Source organism: Arachis duranensis, chromosome 6 (assembly GCF_000817695.3).
Source record: "Arachis duranensis cultivar V14167 chromosome 6, aradu.V14167.gnm2.J7QH, whole genome shotgun sequence".
NCBI classification, from domain to species: domain Eukaryota; kingdom Viridiplantae; phylum Streptophyta; class Magnoliopsida; order Fabales; family Fabaceae; genus Arachis; species Arachis duranensis.
The window spans coordinates 100,809,474-100,825,601 of record NC_029777.3 but is presented as its reverse complement, the minus strand read 5'-3'; the positions used below and the strand labels follow the sequence as shown (position 1 = coordinate 100,825,601).

General features: G+C 34.6%; 3 protein-coding genes across 6 annotated transcripts; 1 reads left to right on the top strand and 2 right to left on the bottom strand.

Annotated features, from left to right (window-relative positions):
• Positions 1–1,094: 1,094 nt before the first annotated feature.
• On the top strand, positions 1,095–5,670 carry LOC107495018 (uncharacterized). 4 transcript variants are annotated; one of them, XM_016116057.3, is made up of 8 exons: positions 1,095–1,296; positions 2,312–2,386; positions 2,841–2,967; positions 3,065–3,118; positions 3,752–3,825; positions 3,934–4,051; positions 4,399–4,457; positions 5,069–5,668. In XM_016116057.3, exons 3-8 carry the CDS (start codon positions 2,875–2,877, stop codon positions 5,145–5,147), a joined length of 477 nt encoding a protein of 158 aa, XP_015971543.1. In that variant the 5' UTR covers positions 1,095–1,296; positions 2,312–2,386; positions 2,841–2,874; the 3' UTR covers positions 5,148–5,668. The 4 variants fall into 4 exon arrangements, with proteins under 4 accessions (XP_015971543.1, XP_015971542.1, XP_052119226.1 ...); XM_016116056.3 differs by having other exon boundaries at positions 2,312–2,470; positions 5,069–5,666; XM_052263266.1 differs by lacking the exon at positions 2,312–2,386 and having other exon boundaries at positions 5,069–5,670.
• A 349-nt stretch (positions 5,671–6,019) lies between these two features.
• LOC107495017 (uncharacterized RNA-binding protein C1827.05c) lies at positions 6,020–9,964 on the bottom strand. The gene is made up of 9 exons (XM_016116055.3): positions 9,793–9,964; positions 8,103–8,222; positions 7,903–8,017; positions 7,754–7,809; positions 7,471–7,518; positions 7,280–7,377; positions 6,702–6,771; positions 6,493–6,603; positions 6,020–6,374 (listed from the first exon to the last, which is right to left on the bottom strand). Exons 2-9 carry the CDS (start codon positions 8,205–8,207, stop codon positions 6,327–6,329), a joined length of 651 nt encoding a protein of 216 aa, XP_015971541.1. The 5' UTR covers positions 8,208–8,222; positions 9,793–9,964; the 3' UTR covers positions 6,020–6,326.
• A 1,693-nt stretch (positions 9,965–11,657) lies between these two features.
• On the bottom strand, positions 11,658–13,337 carry LOC107494929 (uncharacterized). Its single transcript, XM_016115971.1, has 2 exons — positions 12,000–13,337; positions 11,658–11,870 (listed from the first exon to the last, which is right to left on the bottom strand). The coding sequence occupies exons 1-2, from the start codon at positions 13,335–13,337 to the stop codon at positions 11,658–11,660; spliced, it is 1,551 nt and encodes a 516-aa protein (XP_015971457.1).
• Between the last annotated feature and the right edge of the window lie 2,791 nt (positions 13,338–16,128).

Here is a 16,128-nt window from a genome sequence, read left to right as displayed (position 1 = left end):
TTAACTAAATTATATGCCTCTATTTGATATATAATTATTAAGTAGTGTTTCAAGACTTATCCGAAATCAATATTATTTGGGTCTGAATGTGAGATCCAAACTCTTTTTTATAGGATGTTCTGATGTCTTCTCTAGCGAGGTAAAACCTTGAGCTTTTTGGTGAGGTTGATGGGTGAAATCGTGAGTTCTCCGGCGAGGTTGATGGGTAGTATATGCAAGGGACTCCGATATTTAAGTTACTAAAAATTTGAGACAAATTTTTATGAGTTAGAGTTTGAAAAATACCTCAATGTGTTAGAATATTTATAGAAGTACCTGATGAGCTAGTCAACACTTCTAAAGCTGTTTCATCTTTGATAGTGGGTGGTTTCTCCTTTTTGTTTAGAAAAATTGTGATTTCCTTTTTAAATTAGTAATAGAGATTATAGGAATTAATTGAAATTCATCTTATTCGAATAAGTCAAATTGAACTATCTCTATTGTGGTAGACCTCTATGAGATCCAATAAGTTATGTGATGTAGACCTAAACTCTTATTCTATAAATTATAAATTAAGTTTTAGTCATTTTAAATTTGAACTCTTATCATGAATCAGAATATAAACAAATAACTAGTTAGATATCCACATATCTCTAATCAATATATTTAATTCTCAATATTTTGTGAACTCAACTAAAACAATACAAAATTTTTATACGCATTTTATTTTATTCTTGTAAAATTTATTTTAGGTTGTATTCATTTTGACAAATTCAATTAAAATTTGTTTAATATATAGTAATTTGCTGCGTGTTTATCTTTTTCCATAAATGTATTTAAAATAGTATTAATTAAATAGATACACAAAATTATTAGAAATATATTTTAATATTTTATAATGTATGCTTTTTCAGTTAAGAATACAAGATGTCTCTTTGATAATTTTTGGTGTTTATTTGTGAATGCATGTATTGTAGATTTGAGTATGAAATTATTTTCATCAAAATAATTATATTGAATGAGGGTGACTGATAAATAATATATTTAATTAAAATTTAAATAAAAAATTTTCAAATTTCTTAATTTAAACAAAACATTGTAGAAATTAAATTTCCTTTGTGCTTTCCACTTCTTTCCTTTGCCAAACGAGGCCTTAGGATGTTCAACGCTTTCGTGTTGAACACACATTTGCAGAGCTTTGGAGTACGGTGAGTCAGTTGAGGTGGATTTCAGGAAAAAGAGAAGCCAAAAAGTTGCCATAAATTTTCCTTCAGAATTTGTCACTCCTCCAACACCAACGCATTGATGCCATTTCCGGTAACTACCTTTTCCAATCTCCACTTTCATAGAATGACCAAATTAAACTCTTCTATATACTCGAATTTTGCAAGATTTGTTGCGAGTTTTTTCCCGAACTCTTACTTTCAGGGACAAGTAAATACAGGTAGAAACTTAGTTGTTTTCATGTAAAATTAATAGTTAACAATTATTAGACGATAATTTAATCAAATATGTCAAATCTTCTAAGGATTTTCAACTATTAACTTCGCTTATGCGAGTCTTCACCTAAACAAAATCCTAACTGAAAAGCGTAAGCTTCTATAATAATAATAATAACGTGTTTCATTCATTTTCTCTTTTTGTTTTGATGTTGGTTAACTAGTATAAAACTTTAATAGTAGCTTGTTCCATCATTGTTGCTGAGCTTTTGTTTATAGGTTTCGAGTTTGGTATCAAGAAAATGGTACTGGAGTCTGGTATAAATTTTTATCTGTAATGGAGAAAAACCTTGTGGATGTGTTATGGTGGGTCGTTATCTAGTCTCTTAACCTGGGGTTGGGTGTTCGAATCTCGTCTTCGGCATTGAAAGGGATTAGTCTATCCAGCAATGGATACCCTTTGAAAACCAAAATAATTGTAATGTGGAAGTTTAATTAGGCTTCTGGTAGAGTTAGTAGGACCTTTTTCTTGTGTTGAGACTTGAGACATTGTAGCTTAGTTTTATTTTCTGGGCATTAATCCCAAAGTTTGAGTGAAAGACAGAAAACCATTTTAAGTCACTCATTTGTCTCTACTCAACCACTTCAGCTTTTAATAGAAGTGATCCATGAAATCATTCTATTAAAGTATTTACTTTTCATCACCAAGTGGTTTAGATTATGGTACCTATGCTGCCGCATTTCAGCAAAGGTAGGTGAGTTTGTGTATTGGTCACATTTAGAGTTCAATGGTAGTGCATGAGGTCGCTTGTTAAGGGAAAGATGTTCGAAATGTGTTAAAAGTTTTCTTGTTGAAAATGTTGGCAGATAACATCTTAAAATGTGATTTTCAGGTGTTTTTGGATGCATGGAATGCTCAAGAAGTCAACAGTGACAAAACAACTTATTTTCTAGTGTCAAAACTAAAGGTGTGATTAAATCATTATATTGAGTTATATCCAGATAGACATTACCAGAAGGTTGAGATTTCCCATTCCAAAATCACCTTGTGGGTAAGGCTATTCCTTGGTGATGCCTCCGATACTTGTTCTTTTGTTTGATATTTGGATGGAAAGATTAGACACAATACAAATTTAGTACAATTCTTCTAAGCCATATGCTGAAGCGTCAGTTGCTGCATGCTTCTTCTGAAGCCTTAAAACGTTGGTTATATGATAGGATAAAATTGAAGTGTTGCGTTGTATCTGGTTTAATTTGTTCTATATATCCCTATAACCACAAAGTTGCTTCATTTCTACACTAGGTTATATTGAGTTTTTTCCCCCTCCTGGTTTCTGTAGTGTGAATAGTGAGCAAGAAATTCTCGTGTAAAAAATCTACACTAGGTTATATTGAGTTTTTTCCCCCTCCTGGTTTCTGTAGTGTGAATAGTGAGCAAGAAATTCTCGTGTAAAAAATGTGGAAGTCTTTAGTTGGAGATGATGAAGAGCAAGGGGAGAGCTTGTTGGGTGAGGCTTCAGGTGGCCTCTGCTCCCTCTCTCCAACACAGGTACTTCCAAAACTCTTCAAACAAGCCTTGCTGGCTAAACTTATTTTGATCTTTTGGCTCTAAACATTTTTTCTGTTTTTGTGTCTTGACGAAGCAGAGAATTTACGGATTTGCAGCTTGTTTGATTGCTGGTCTTGCTTGCATGTTACTGGTAAGACCATAAGAGAAACTGTGCTACTTTTATATTTGTTCTGCTTCTGCGGTATTTATGTGTTTTATTTGCCTTGTTTGTATATTTCTATTTCACCAAGTATAAATTTACTTTAAGAGAAAGTATATAAATAACGTTTGTCCAATTTAGGACATTAGAAACAAAACAGTTAAAGTGCAAAGCTTTTTCAAACTATTGGAAGCACAACGGCTTTTGATATTATATTTTGTTATTTTGTTGCTATTCTAGTTATTTTCGTGGTATTTTTCGTTTATCAGAAAGCATCTGTATCTGAGAATAAGGATCTCTTGACCACCCTCAAGGAATGTTTTTCTTGTTTTTGTGTTACTCTAACCCAGGACTCTATAGCAATGAATACCAATTAATTGATCTTAGAAACATCACGAACCAGAGCCAAGGATCAATGGTGTATTTATTTTTCATTGAAGCTTGTGCATAACTTAATGTAAAAATAGTGATATTTTTTAAGTGATAAATTTTCTATTCTCGTGTGATCAATGGTTTTTAGCTTTCTTTTCTTCAATTTCTGTACAATACGAACCGCAAGTCAAATGTTGAGAACTGAACACATGATATTTCATTTTTTATTTATTTATTTTTTCTATTTTGCAGTCAATGATTGTTTTTGCCAAACCCATCAAATTTGCATTATTATTCACCTTTGGAAACGTATTAGCAGTGGGAAGGTAGATTCGATTGGTCCTCGAACTTCTGGTTGTATTAGAGTTAATTTTTTCCCCTAGACTGGATTCAATTCAATGCACCTTCCAACTTTTGTGTTGTATATCTGGCAGCACAGCCTTTCTTCTTGGACCTGCACAACAACTCGGAATGATGTTTGATACTGCTCGTGTTTTTGCAACAGCCATATACATCGGATGTGTGGTTATAGCACTCATATGTGCGCTCTTGGTAAGTCATACACCATTTGATAATACAGAGTCATTTCTCTAATATGCTGATAATTCTGCAAGCCTTAATTTTCTCGAGTATTGAACAATAGAAATGGGTAAAAGGAAGAGATTTAATGACTAATTCTTTGTATACTCGCTTAGTCTTACCCCGTCATTACTTAGGATTGAATGTGACCCATTTTAAGTCTGGACCATACTCCATCCTATGGGGACAAGGTAATATTTCTCATGTTGAATAATCGTCAGCAACCTTTTTGCTGTTGTCTATTTGCCCAATTTGATAGTGGAGTCTGATCAATTCGTATTGTTTTTCATAACAATTGATATCCTTCTTTCTTTTTGTAGATTCATGACAAGTTGTTGACTATAATTGCTATCATAATTGAGATTGGTGCTCTTATTTGGTAAGTTTACCTTGGACAATAAGGGTCTATTTGGGTTTTGTTTCTATATTCTGTTTTTATTTTAGTGCCTGAGTTTTATAATTTTATGAATGATATAATGAAGGGTAAAGTATACTTTTTGTCTCTAACGTTTGCAATATTTTTCAAAAATATCCTGAACGCTTTTTATTTATTCAATTTTGTCCCTAATATTTTTAATGTGTCAAAACTACCCTTGAAAGTTTTTAATTTTGTCCCTAAAGTTTTACATGGAAATAATGTTCAGGAGTAATTTTGACACAAATCGAAAACGTTAAGGACAAAATTGAATAAAACTAAACGTTAAGGGTATTTTTGAAAAAAAATGCAAACGTTAGGGACAAAAAACATACTTTACCCTATAATGAAAAAGAAAATTAAAATAAACAGGATTTTATTGTTTTGTTTCTTCGTTCGCAAATCCTAAAACTTTGAAAATACTGAAAACGCAAAACAAAAACCAAATAGACCTAGAGATAAAGTTGTGTCTTGAAAACTATTTCACAGATGAAGCATTTTAAGAGGAACTTTAATTAAAGCATGGTCATGTTTTACTTACGTTTAAGATCATTAATTATTCCAAATTATCACAGGTACAGCTTAAGCTACATACCTTTTGCTCGTAGAATGGTTTCTGAGTTGATGATTCGATTATGCGACACAGAACTTTGAAAAAAGAAAGAAAAGAAAAATGCAACTGATGCTGATGCTGTGGATTTGGTTGTTTGTTCTAATATATAGATTAATTTGTAATTCAATTAAAATTATTGATTGATTGTGAGCTTCATAAGTTTCTTATAACATAGTTTCATTAGTTTGTGCTTATGAAACGTCATTTTGAGCAATGACGAGAGTTGCAATTATTTTCCCCAAATCATCTACATTCACTAGAAACAATATAAGAATGTGATGTAAATCAAATTTTATTTTATTTTTTTGCAAGGTAAGTCTGAAACAAACCACTTGCAGGGTTTAATTCCAAAAAGTGAACTCTGGACAGTAAGTCTCTAATCGTAACCAATTAAACACCCAATGGGAGCCTCCATTGGCATTAGGACAAAAGGTGGTTGGTATAAACTTTAATTATATAAGTACCTGGAGAATTGGTTTTGTGAAAGCCTTCTTTTTTTAAATAGATTGCAAATTAGATATTTGGTACTCCCTTTTGTTTCTATGTACCTGTTCAAATATTCAAAAACCAAATTATCAAATTTACCAATTGCAATATATTAACCATTTCTATAAACGCTTGATGATCTAGTCCAGTATGAATTCCATCTTTTGAATGAAATTGATACCACTCCTTTAAACATAAACAAGAAAATTACTCATCATGCCATTAGTTGTTTTTCTCATTCTTTATTGAAAATGCGGGTGAAATTTATAATCCATTATCATCCCCCAGATAACATAATTAGGGAGATCCAATATTTTGGTTATATGATGAGGAATTGAGGGTGATGTTACATGAATCCAATTTTGGTGCACTTGATCTTCGCAATGTTCGTTTCATTAGAAGATAACTTGAATTTGCCAACAAAAAGTCGGGTGAAAATGTGTGGATCTCCACAGCATAATTCTATAAGAAAATCCTAACTTCTGAGAATACATGGTTAAGTATGTTTGTAGGCTCTAATACTATAGAAAAGATAACAATTCAATAATTCACTGCCAAAGATAAACAAATTCCTAAAACGGCAATTCTCACGTCAACCCTAGTAGAACAGCATTCTTCCTCTACCAAACTCTTCAGTACACTCAGCAAAATCATATCTTTCATTATGTATGGTATATAGAAAATATGCACCCTGACAAACATCAAGAACAGCATATTGCAAGATCCATTCCTCCTTAGTCTTCAAACTTTATTTTCTTCGGTGCGGGATGGATGTTACCAACCTGGAACAACAATAATATATATCATGAGTGAAATTCCAGACGCAAAACTTCCTATGACTGAAAAAAGAAAGTATCTAAGCAACACAGATTAATGGAGGTAAGCAGGTAAAAAGCTCACAATCGCAGGGCACTCGTAATCAATGCCAGCAGCCTCCAACCTTTTTCGTCGTTTATTGTCACGCTTCACAATCTTTTCTACCAACTTATTGTACTCTTCCAATGTTCTTTCCTGAATAAAATGTTGCCAAAGAACATTATACACTTGCTATAATACTGAGAATCACATTGAAAACTCTCAGAAACATATACTTTTCCTCAATTAGTTACCTTGTCATGTCGCCCTCGTTCAAGTTGTACTGAATCGATTGGTTTGTGCTTGTAATTGAAACCTCTCCATCTACAAATTAAAATCCCCACGTCTTCAAATTATCTTCTTGGTATTCAAAATAAGAAACCTTTTTTTTTCTTTCAAAATTTAGTTATTTTTTTTAATTTTATTTTGCACTTATGCGAATACATATTGATATTACTGAATTAGTTCAATCAAATATGACCAAGTATGCCATTTTATTAGCATTGGTAATAAAGGAGGCAAATATGCATGTGTTTAGCTCTGTTTCTAGCTAAAACCTTGTATTCAGAGGCCTTTCACTTTTTTCTTCTATTTATTGTCATTTTTGGAGTAAGACCTTGGAAGAAGATAGAGCAATAAATATCTCACAAGGGTTTCTAGCCAATTTTCTTTACATTTCAACGTGAATTGAATGTTTTTCATTTTATTTTGGTGCACCTAATAAAATGTTTGCTTTCTAAAGAAGGAAATAAAGAAAACAAATACTAATGCTAAGATAACATGTGATGAAACCTCAAAAGGAAATAGAAGTGGAAGAGAAAGAATAACTTACAATCGTGGATGAACTTCCTCAGGGGGTATCAAGTGGACTTGGAGAAGGTGTTCGAAAAGCAGATAATTGTGCATAGTTTCGGCTACAACTTTAGCTACCTACATATCAAGGCGATATTACCACAGAAATAGAAATCTATGACATGTTGAAAAACTCAAGTCAGAACACAGATCACATGAAAGATCTACTACCTCAGGAGACTGAAATTCGATGAACCCAAAATGCCTTGATTTTCCTGTCTGTAAAATATAAGAAATAGATATGGTTAGTATCAATCAACAATAATTAAAAATAAAATTATCAAAATATTTTCAATGTTGAGCAACTCATACACGCACTAACTATGAGATCATTCTAAAAAATAACAAATAAAAAAATAAGAACTATAATAACAATTTAAGACTAACACCATAGATAGACTAATACAAGTGTGAACAAACACAAACACATGAAAACAAGTTTAGGGAATCATACTTTCTTATTTCTTGCAATTCTCAATCTCTTGACCGTTCCAAATTGTCCAAAAAAACCTACAATTAATTAAGCTTCATTACAAACACATATCTAGGCTGGAAAAAAAATTATATAATATGGAAAAGGAAATGATGAAACAAGAGTTGCACCTTGCATCTCCTCCTCATAAAACCCATGCGGAATGCGGCCGATATACAACACCGTTGCGGCACTCTCCAAAGGCTTCTGTTCAGGGAGCTTGCGAGCAGGACCACCTTCCAAGGGCTAAAGCAAAAATAAAATAAAACAAAATAACCAAAAAAGAACAAAATTAGAAGCAATGTCAACATTCATTCACATTCATTCATACCAAATAATCAGAAGCCTCTGATTTGTTGATGGAAGAAGATGATGGCTTGGTAGAAGTAGCCTTCTTCAAACTCTTCTTCATAGCTTTCTTTGCCTTGGCCCCCATCTCTCTTACCGAATCCTAAGAGCGAGAAAATTTTTGACACTTTCAGACACTGTTAATAGAAAAAAAAATACCGGCAAATTTTAAATAGTAACAAATTTGCTACTTGTTGAACAGTTTTTTTCCCCCTCCAAAAGATAAAAATATAAAAACTCTTTCCAAAGAACCGAACAGAGCCAAAAACCATAGCTGGAGTACACACCAAAAAAAGGGGGAGAGAAAAAAAGCAGAACATAATACCAGAAATCAACAACAGCACAACAAAAATGAAGGGCGGCGACGACGATGGGACAAACAGAGACAGCTAGCGGCAACTGGAAAGGAAGGGTGGACAAGCTAAGGAGAGGGATGAGAAGCCACTGATAAATGGGACGGGTTAGGTTTTGGATTCTTAATTTTGTTTATATAGTTTCCTCTCAGAGAAAGGGCATCGATGGACCTGTCAAAAACATTTATGGAGTGTACCCATCACCTATTTCCTTAAAATTGCAAAAGAGCCCTGAATTTCTTTTTAAGTTTAATTGGCTGTTGGTATGCAAGCAAGCAGGCCGTCACACCACCTATTGAGGCGGTCATATACCTCTACCCTGCCCTACCTAACAGTTGGCTGGCAGTCTTAGCCCACCGGTTTCTTTTTTTTTAAGAAAGAAATTTACTAAATCCATTAAATATTGAAAAAATCATATAATTTCACAAAGATTTCAATAAAGAAATCTGACTTAGTTAAACCCTAAACCAGTAAAGCTCAAAGCAAAAAAAAAAAATCTGCATCATTTTTTAACAAAAATCTTAGTTTTTAAACCCTAAGCCAGTAAAGCTCATTGATTTGAAAATCTAATTAATCATTAAAGGCTAATATTTCAAAATGGGGTAAAGAAAACAACTGCAAGTAGTGTTGTAGGCTTTGAGATGCTAGAAAGTATTGCAGATAATTGGAAAAAAATCAATCACTAACATAAACATAACACTATTGACAGGGAAATAATTACTGGTGTAAGTCTTCAAAAAAATGGGTGACTAAAATGAGTGCAGAACCAAAAAATCCAAAGAACATCATAACTACCAATTTATATTGCAGTAAGTCCAAACACAAAAAGAACAAACCAATATATATATAAAAAAAAACCATAATCGAGTAGAAACTAAAGGCTTCAATTGATGTTAGTCAATATGAGGTGCATTGGAAATTTGCTTATAGTAAAAAAATGAAACAGTTTCGAGAGAAATTCCAGACCTAAGAAAAGACTAACAGCCAGAACAAAATTCAAACACTAACAGAAACAGAACACATATGAAAAGGTGATAATGACTTATATAGGTCTCAAAAGAAACGAGGAACATAATGGAATTAAGATTACACCACAACATATGAACATAAAATATTGCAGAAAGTCTATATAGAAACCAAACAATAAAATATTAAAAAGATAATTGGGAACAAACTAATGACTTAAATTGAAAATAGTCAAGAATAGGTACATGGCCAACTTGCTTATACTAAAAAAATCAATCACTGTCGACAGAAATACAAAAACTAAGAACAAAATAATAGCAGAAACAAAAATACAAAACGGAACACGAATGAGACCTTTGGACGAGTGAGGGACGGCGGCGAAGGGACGAAGCAGAGGAATGGGGGAACGCGAGAGCGGCGGGTTAGAAGCTAGGAACGCAGCCACAGAGGAATGGAGGGAGAGGTGCGACCGCGTCGGAGAAGAGAGCGAGAGTGCTCGCAGGTGTGGAGGCTGCTATTGTGTGTGATAGGGCATTTAGCGCCACCGAGTAGGGTTTCTTGCAAATCGGGTCGGGTTATGGGTCTGGGTATGTTTTTTTTTTATTTTATATTTTTTTCCCAAACTAACAGTAGTGTTAGGCCCTCCGGGCTTTTAGAGCCACCGAGTAGGTTTTATTGTAAGGCTTGATTTGGTATATTAAAAAATGGGTAAAAAACATAAACAAGCTAAAAGGGAGAACAATTTTATACAAATAAGTCAAAACAAAATCTGATTCATCAATCAATTAAAGTATATTTCTATGTAGTTCGAACCAAGCTGGTTCGAACTCAGTTTCCACGTAATTCGAACCAAATAGGTTCGAATTACACATTGTAACTAGAACCACATAATTCGAACCAATTAGGTTCGAATTATAGCTTCGTAATTCGAACCAATTAGGTTCGAATTACATTGAAGAAATAGTCACTAAGTAATTCGAACTAGGATGGTTCAAATTACTCAGAATTCGTTCCAGACAGCAATTTAAGTTACGAACATAGTTTCTGCATCATGTCTTAATAAAACTCGTACAGTTACTTATTCCGGTGTGCATTAGACATACATTTCGTTTAAAATTGCGTAGACAGAACATATTCATTAACTAAAATCCCATTCAAAGTACATCGCACTAACGTTAACAAATTCTATCAGTCACAAACTACAACTAAGAAAACCGATAATAGTGGAATCTAAACGCGAAATTGAAATAACAAAAGTATCAAAGCCACCAATACATCTAATCATGTCCCCGTGTGTGCTCTGCTCCTCCGAGCTGTGGGCAGCTCCGACGTGTGTGGCCGGGCTGCCGACAAAGCCCACATCTCTTTGGCCGGTTCGGATCTGCCTCGTCCATATTGGTCCGTATCCGAGTGGACCTCGGACGACCCTCTCTCGCACGCCTCTTGTTGGGGTCAGGGATGACAGTCGGCCCGTCATATGGTGGCCAGAAACCCTCCGAAATGGGAGGTGTGAAACCCATCCGATACACACTGAAGACCGAACTAAGACGATACACCTGGTGGACGTAAGGCTCTCATGTAAGTCGTGAGTAAGCACAGCATGCCAGTGCATGGGGACACGGGAAATGAAGTGCCTGGAAGTATCCGTAGTCACATGTGTGAGATGCAAGCAAGACTCTGTAGCTACCCAGTGAGAAAGAACCAGTCGAAGTTGTCTCTGCGACGGTGAACTCGGAGTTATCTCTGTCGTACACAGTAACCGTGAAGCACCTAGCCGTCTTCAAGTTGGCCTCTATACACTTCACCAAGTGCTGACTAAATTGTGCTCTGGTTCCCATCTGCGCCTCAGCCTCTCTCCCTTTGCGAACAAATAATTCGGCCAACCTTCCGTATGTTGCCTTCACTAGCGAGCACACAGGAAGGTTTCTGACACCCTTGAGGATCGAGTTCACACACTCAGATATATTCATCGTCATGTGTCCGAATCTACGCCCCTCATCACAATGCTGTGTCCACAACGAATACTCAATCCGGTTCGCCCAGTCACACATCGCCGGATCTTCGGACCTAAGAATATCAAACCAGTAATGAAACTCGACCTCGGTCTTAGCGTACGCCACATTCACAAGTAGCCTCCTTGCGTCTTTGCCCTTGAAGGTGAGGGCAAAATTTGCCGCAACATGTCAAATGCAGAATGCCCGGTACGCAGACGGAGGTAACTAGCCTCTGTCAGGGGCCTCAAGCGCGGCCTTGATGCCGTTATGCCTGTCCGAGATAACCAGTAGACCCAGTTGCGGTGTCACATGCTGACTCAGGTGGGAGAGAAAGAAGGACCACGACTCAGCATTCTCACCCTCGACTAATGGGAACGCAACAGGGAGTATATTGGAGTTCCCGTCCTGTGCAATCGCGACAAGCAACGTTCCACCATACTTGCCATACAGATAGGTGCCGTCAATACTAACTAGGGGTTTGCAATGATGGAATGCCTCGATACACGGTGGAAACGTCTAGAATAGTCTGTGAAAATAAGCTCGAGACTCGTCTAACTGTCCACCCACACGAACAGGGCTCGTCTTTAGGACTGCAACAGTACCAGGCATCGTCAACTGGACTCCTAACACCCACCTTGGGAGCTCGTTGTACGACTCATCCCAGTCACCATAGATGAGGGCAACAGCCTTCTGCTTCGCCAACCAGACCCTCCTGTAAGTTGGCCTAAACCCAAAGTGTGCAGCGGTGGCATTTAGGAGCACCTTGATGCTGACGGATGCATCAGCCCTAACCATTGGCATAATGAATGCCGATATCACATGGTAATCCAAACTCCTGTGGTCGCTGGAAATGGAGGTGGCGAGACAAGTATGCGGTCCGTTGTAACGTTTGACCTCCCAAAGTCCCTTGCACTGTCGGAGACTAAGCCGAATCAACCATGTACACCCATTGCCGAACTCAGAACACTTGCCCACATACCGGCGATAGTCAGACTCCACGACCTTGTACTGTACCCCTCGACAGATGCTATAAGTCTTGACACTTAACAGGGCCTCTTCTTTATCCGGAAATTGCTGACCAACCTGAAATTCTGTCAGACCTGCAGACCCTTCAGCATCTCTAGCACCAAATCCAGCCGGCTGCCCAGGAACCCCATCCTGCCTCATGCCATCCAAGTCCAAAGAGGAAAAATGTGGAGGGTACTGCTGCGTGTCAAAGCTAGAACCACCGCCCGCCCCAGCAGGCTCACTTGCTCCAACATCATCGCCACTGTCATCAGCAATCATATCTGGCTCGACATCATCGTCCTCTGGATCATCCAAGAATCCATCTCCAACCCCAGCCGGTGCAACACACTGTAAAGAGGTCCACAGATGTTCCCCTTCTCCGACCTCGTCGCCTACACTGCCGTTGAGATCAACAGCGAACGAAGGGGAGGCGACATGTTGGATGGGTGGCTCGTACGCAGGGACGAAGGAAGATACAACGGCAGGTCTGGAGCTAGAACCGGCTACCGTGGCTAAAGTGGTGGTATTCTGGTTCGAACCCCCCGAGCTGGACACCGCGTCAACTAACTTTGACAACAGTTCTGGTGTCCTCACCTCTGGAAACTGCCGGCGACAATGAAACATGACCTGCAAGTCCTCATCACTCCCGATCGTGAAACAATCGTACTTTACGGTTTCCACGTGATTGGAATTCGATAAAAAAAACTTCTTAACCCGTTTCACAACTTCTAGACCAAGTTTCAGCAGTACAGAGCTAACAAGGTCCTCATACCTCGTTGTAGGCCTGACGATAACACACAGAGGATCCTTATCAGTGAACTTCACACCGGAACGAGTTTTCTCCTTAATGGATCCTCTGTGGTGAACCAACACTACGAAACTATCCTCACTCGCCATCTTACCCCCCTCTACTGATAGCAACTCACGTTCACACCATATATATATACAGGTCTGGTCCTCACTAATTCGAACCAGTCTAGTACGAAATATGATTTTGGTTCGAATTACTTCATGAGTGTAATTCGAACCTAATTGGTTCGAATTATGTGGTTCTGGGTTACAATGTGTAATTCGAACCTATTTGGTTCGAATTACGTGAAAACTGAGTTCGAACCAGCTTGGTTCGAACTACATAGAAATGTGCTTTGGTTGATTGATGAATCAGATTTTGCTTCGACTTATTTGTGTAAAATTGTTCTTCCTTTGGCTTGTTTATGTTTTTTACCCTAAAAAAATTATGTATTTGTACTTGTAATTTTAAGATTGAAATTTTTAAAGATAATTTGTTATCAAAATTAAAAAATTTAATATAATTTTATATATTAATTAATATTTAAATTTAATTCGTATATTAATGTCTAATATAACATTTTTAAAATTTAAAAATTATTTTATTAAATATATATATTTTTAGGGGATCAAATTGAATAATGCCTCGTCAAATAATCAACTTAAAATTAAGAATAATTTATTGAGTCACTACACGATAATTCATAACTCGATTTTATTTGTCTTAATTTTAGGTTTGTAATCGATAAATTTAATGACTTTCATTACTATTTTAATGATCAAACAGTCATACTATCAATGTTATTCATCAATCATTTGTGTATAAAACAGCTTTTGTATTTAATCTCAAACAAGTGCTCATCACATGATAAATTTTACAAGTTCTTTATTTCATGTGTTTAACATTCTATATTCATAAAATTCTTATACCTCTTAAACATTTACCAATTTGAGCATCAGAGTATCTTTTACACGTAACTATCCATCGTGTTCTTATGCCTGAGTTATACTCACTCTATCAAATAAAAGATGTATTACAATAACACAAAAAACAAACTATACCTCGAAATTCATTTACAAAAAAATATTTGACGCTTATTAATCAAAAGATTTGATAAAGGTATTTATCATGACTAAAATAAAAAACTAAGTTTTACATTTATTTTGAATAGTATGTCTCCTATTTTTTTATGCGTTAAGTAGGTCAATTTGACAGATTTCGATCCGTTTGTCTCGGGAGTGGATTCTCTTTTGTGAAAAAAAAAATTGGATGATATTCAGTGGAAGATCTCACCTTTCATTGTATTTTCTCTTTCATTTATTTTTGGTCCCACTTGTAGAATTAAAGGTAGGAGACACTTTATTCTCTCAAATAACAAAAAAAAATAGAGAGGATCCATTTTCGTTTGTCTCTCATATGTGCAACCAAATTTCTATACATCAAGTATTTGAAATCATTAATGTAATATAATCACATAAGATAAGAATTTAAATCCACTTCACCATAAATTTAAATTTTGACCCAAAGTGGTATGATTTGTTAGAGAAAAATTTGGAATCGGGTTTTAAAAAAATTAATATATCAAAGAGTAAATAACAAAAAAAAAAGTTATGCATACATTGTTTTAATTTTTAATATTTAAGTTAAATTTTAATTTCATAGACAACTTTTATAACGAATATTTTATTTTATTTTATTATTTTAATACCAAATCACAACCATTACCACTACAATAATTATAATTACAATTGTTAATGTTACGTAGAAGAAGATCAAACTCTTCTAACATGAAGAAGTTGATAAAAGTAACAAAAAATAAGAATCTAATCACTTTTAAATTAAAATAATAAGAGTTACATATAATAGAAATTACAAATTTAATAATAATTAGTGTATGTTTTTGTGTTATACACGGATAATATATAAAATTATATAAATTTTTTTATTAAAAGATGAAACAAAAAATATTAAAAATAATTAGTATTTGTTTTAACCAATTTGAATTAGTTGAATGGTCATCTCACTCAATGATTTGCCCGCTTAAGTAAGTTTTTAGAGTTCGAATCTGGTCTTCTATGTGTAACAATCTATTAGTTAGCAGTAGACCCTTAATAAATAGAGTATCAATACGTGATGGATTAGTCATTAGCCTGCCGAATTAGGAAATCTGTAGAAAGAAATTGTATTTGTCTTTAAAATAAATTAATTTCTCACTAATAGAAATACTTATGAACTTTTGTCTTTGTTGAAATTTACCTAAGATAATTTTATTTGTTGGCATCGTATTGATTCTTAAAGTCAAAAAAATATGAGCTACATTATTACTTGTTAAAAAGATTCACATTTTATGACATGACTTTTAAATTTTCAATCTTATAAATTTATGTCATTACAAAAGTTATTAGATTGATTAATATTTTTTTGATAATATCGTGTACTAAAACACCATCATTGAGTATTAGTTAGTGTGAAGAAAAACCAATAACAACTTTTGTTATTCAATATATAATTTAGGAAAATTTTCAAATGCATCCAGAATACCGGTGTTTTAGTAACCTTAAAGGATGATTTTAATAAATATATATTATATATACTTTTTATAATTAAGATCAACGGTTAAAATTATTGGAACACCTGTGTATTTGGTATACATGAAATTCTTCCTATAATTTATTCTATTGAAAAATAAATTAGTATTTCCTGAACTAATAAATACATTTTTTTTAAATTTTTTATACCATTTTATTTGACAATATTTGTCATAAAAAAATAGTAAATGACCACATTATCCTATAATATGATGTATAAAGTAATTTTTTATCTTAAAATTAATTTTAGTTAGTGAGATAAAATTTAAAATATTTTTTTTCTTTCTTACTAAAATTTAAATTTAAATTT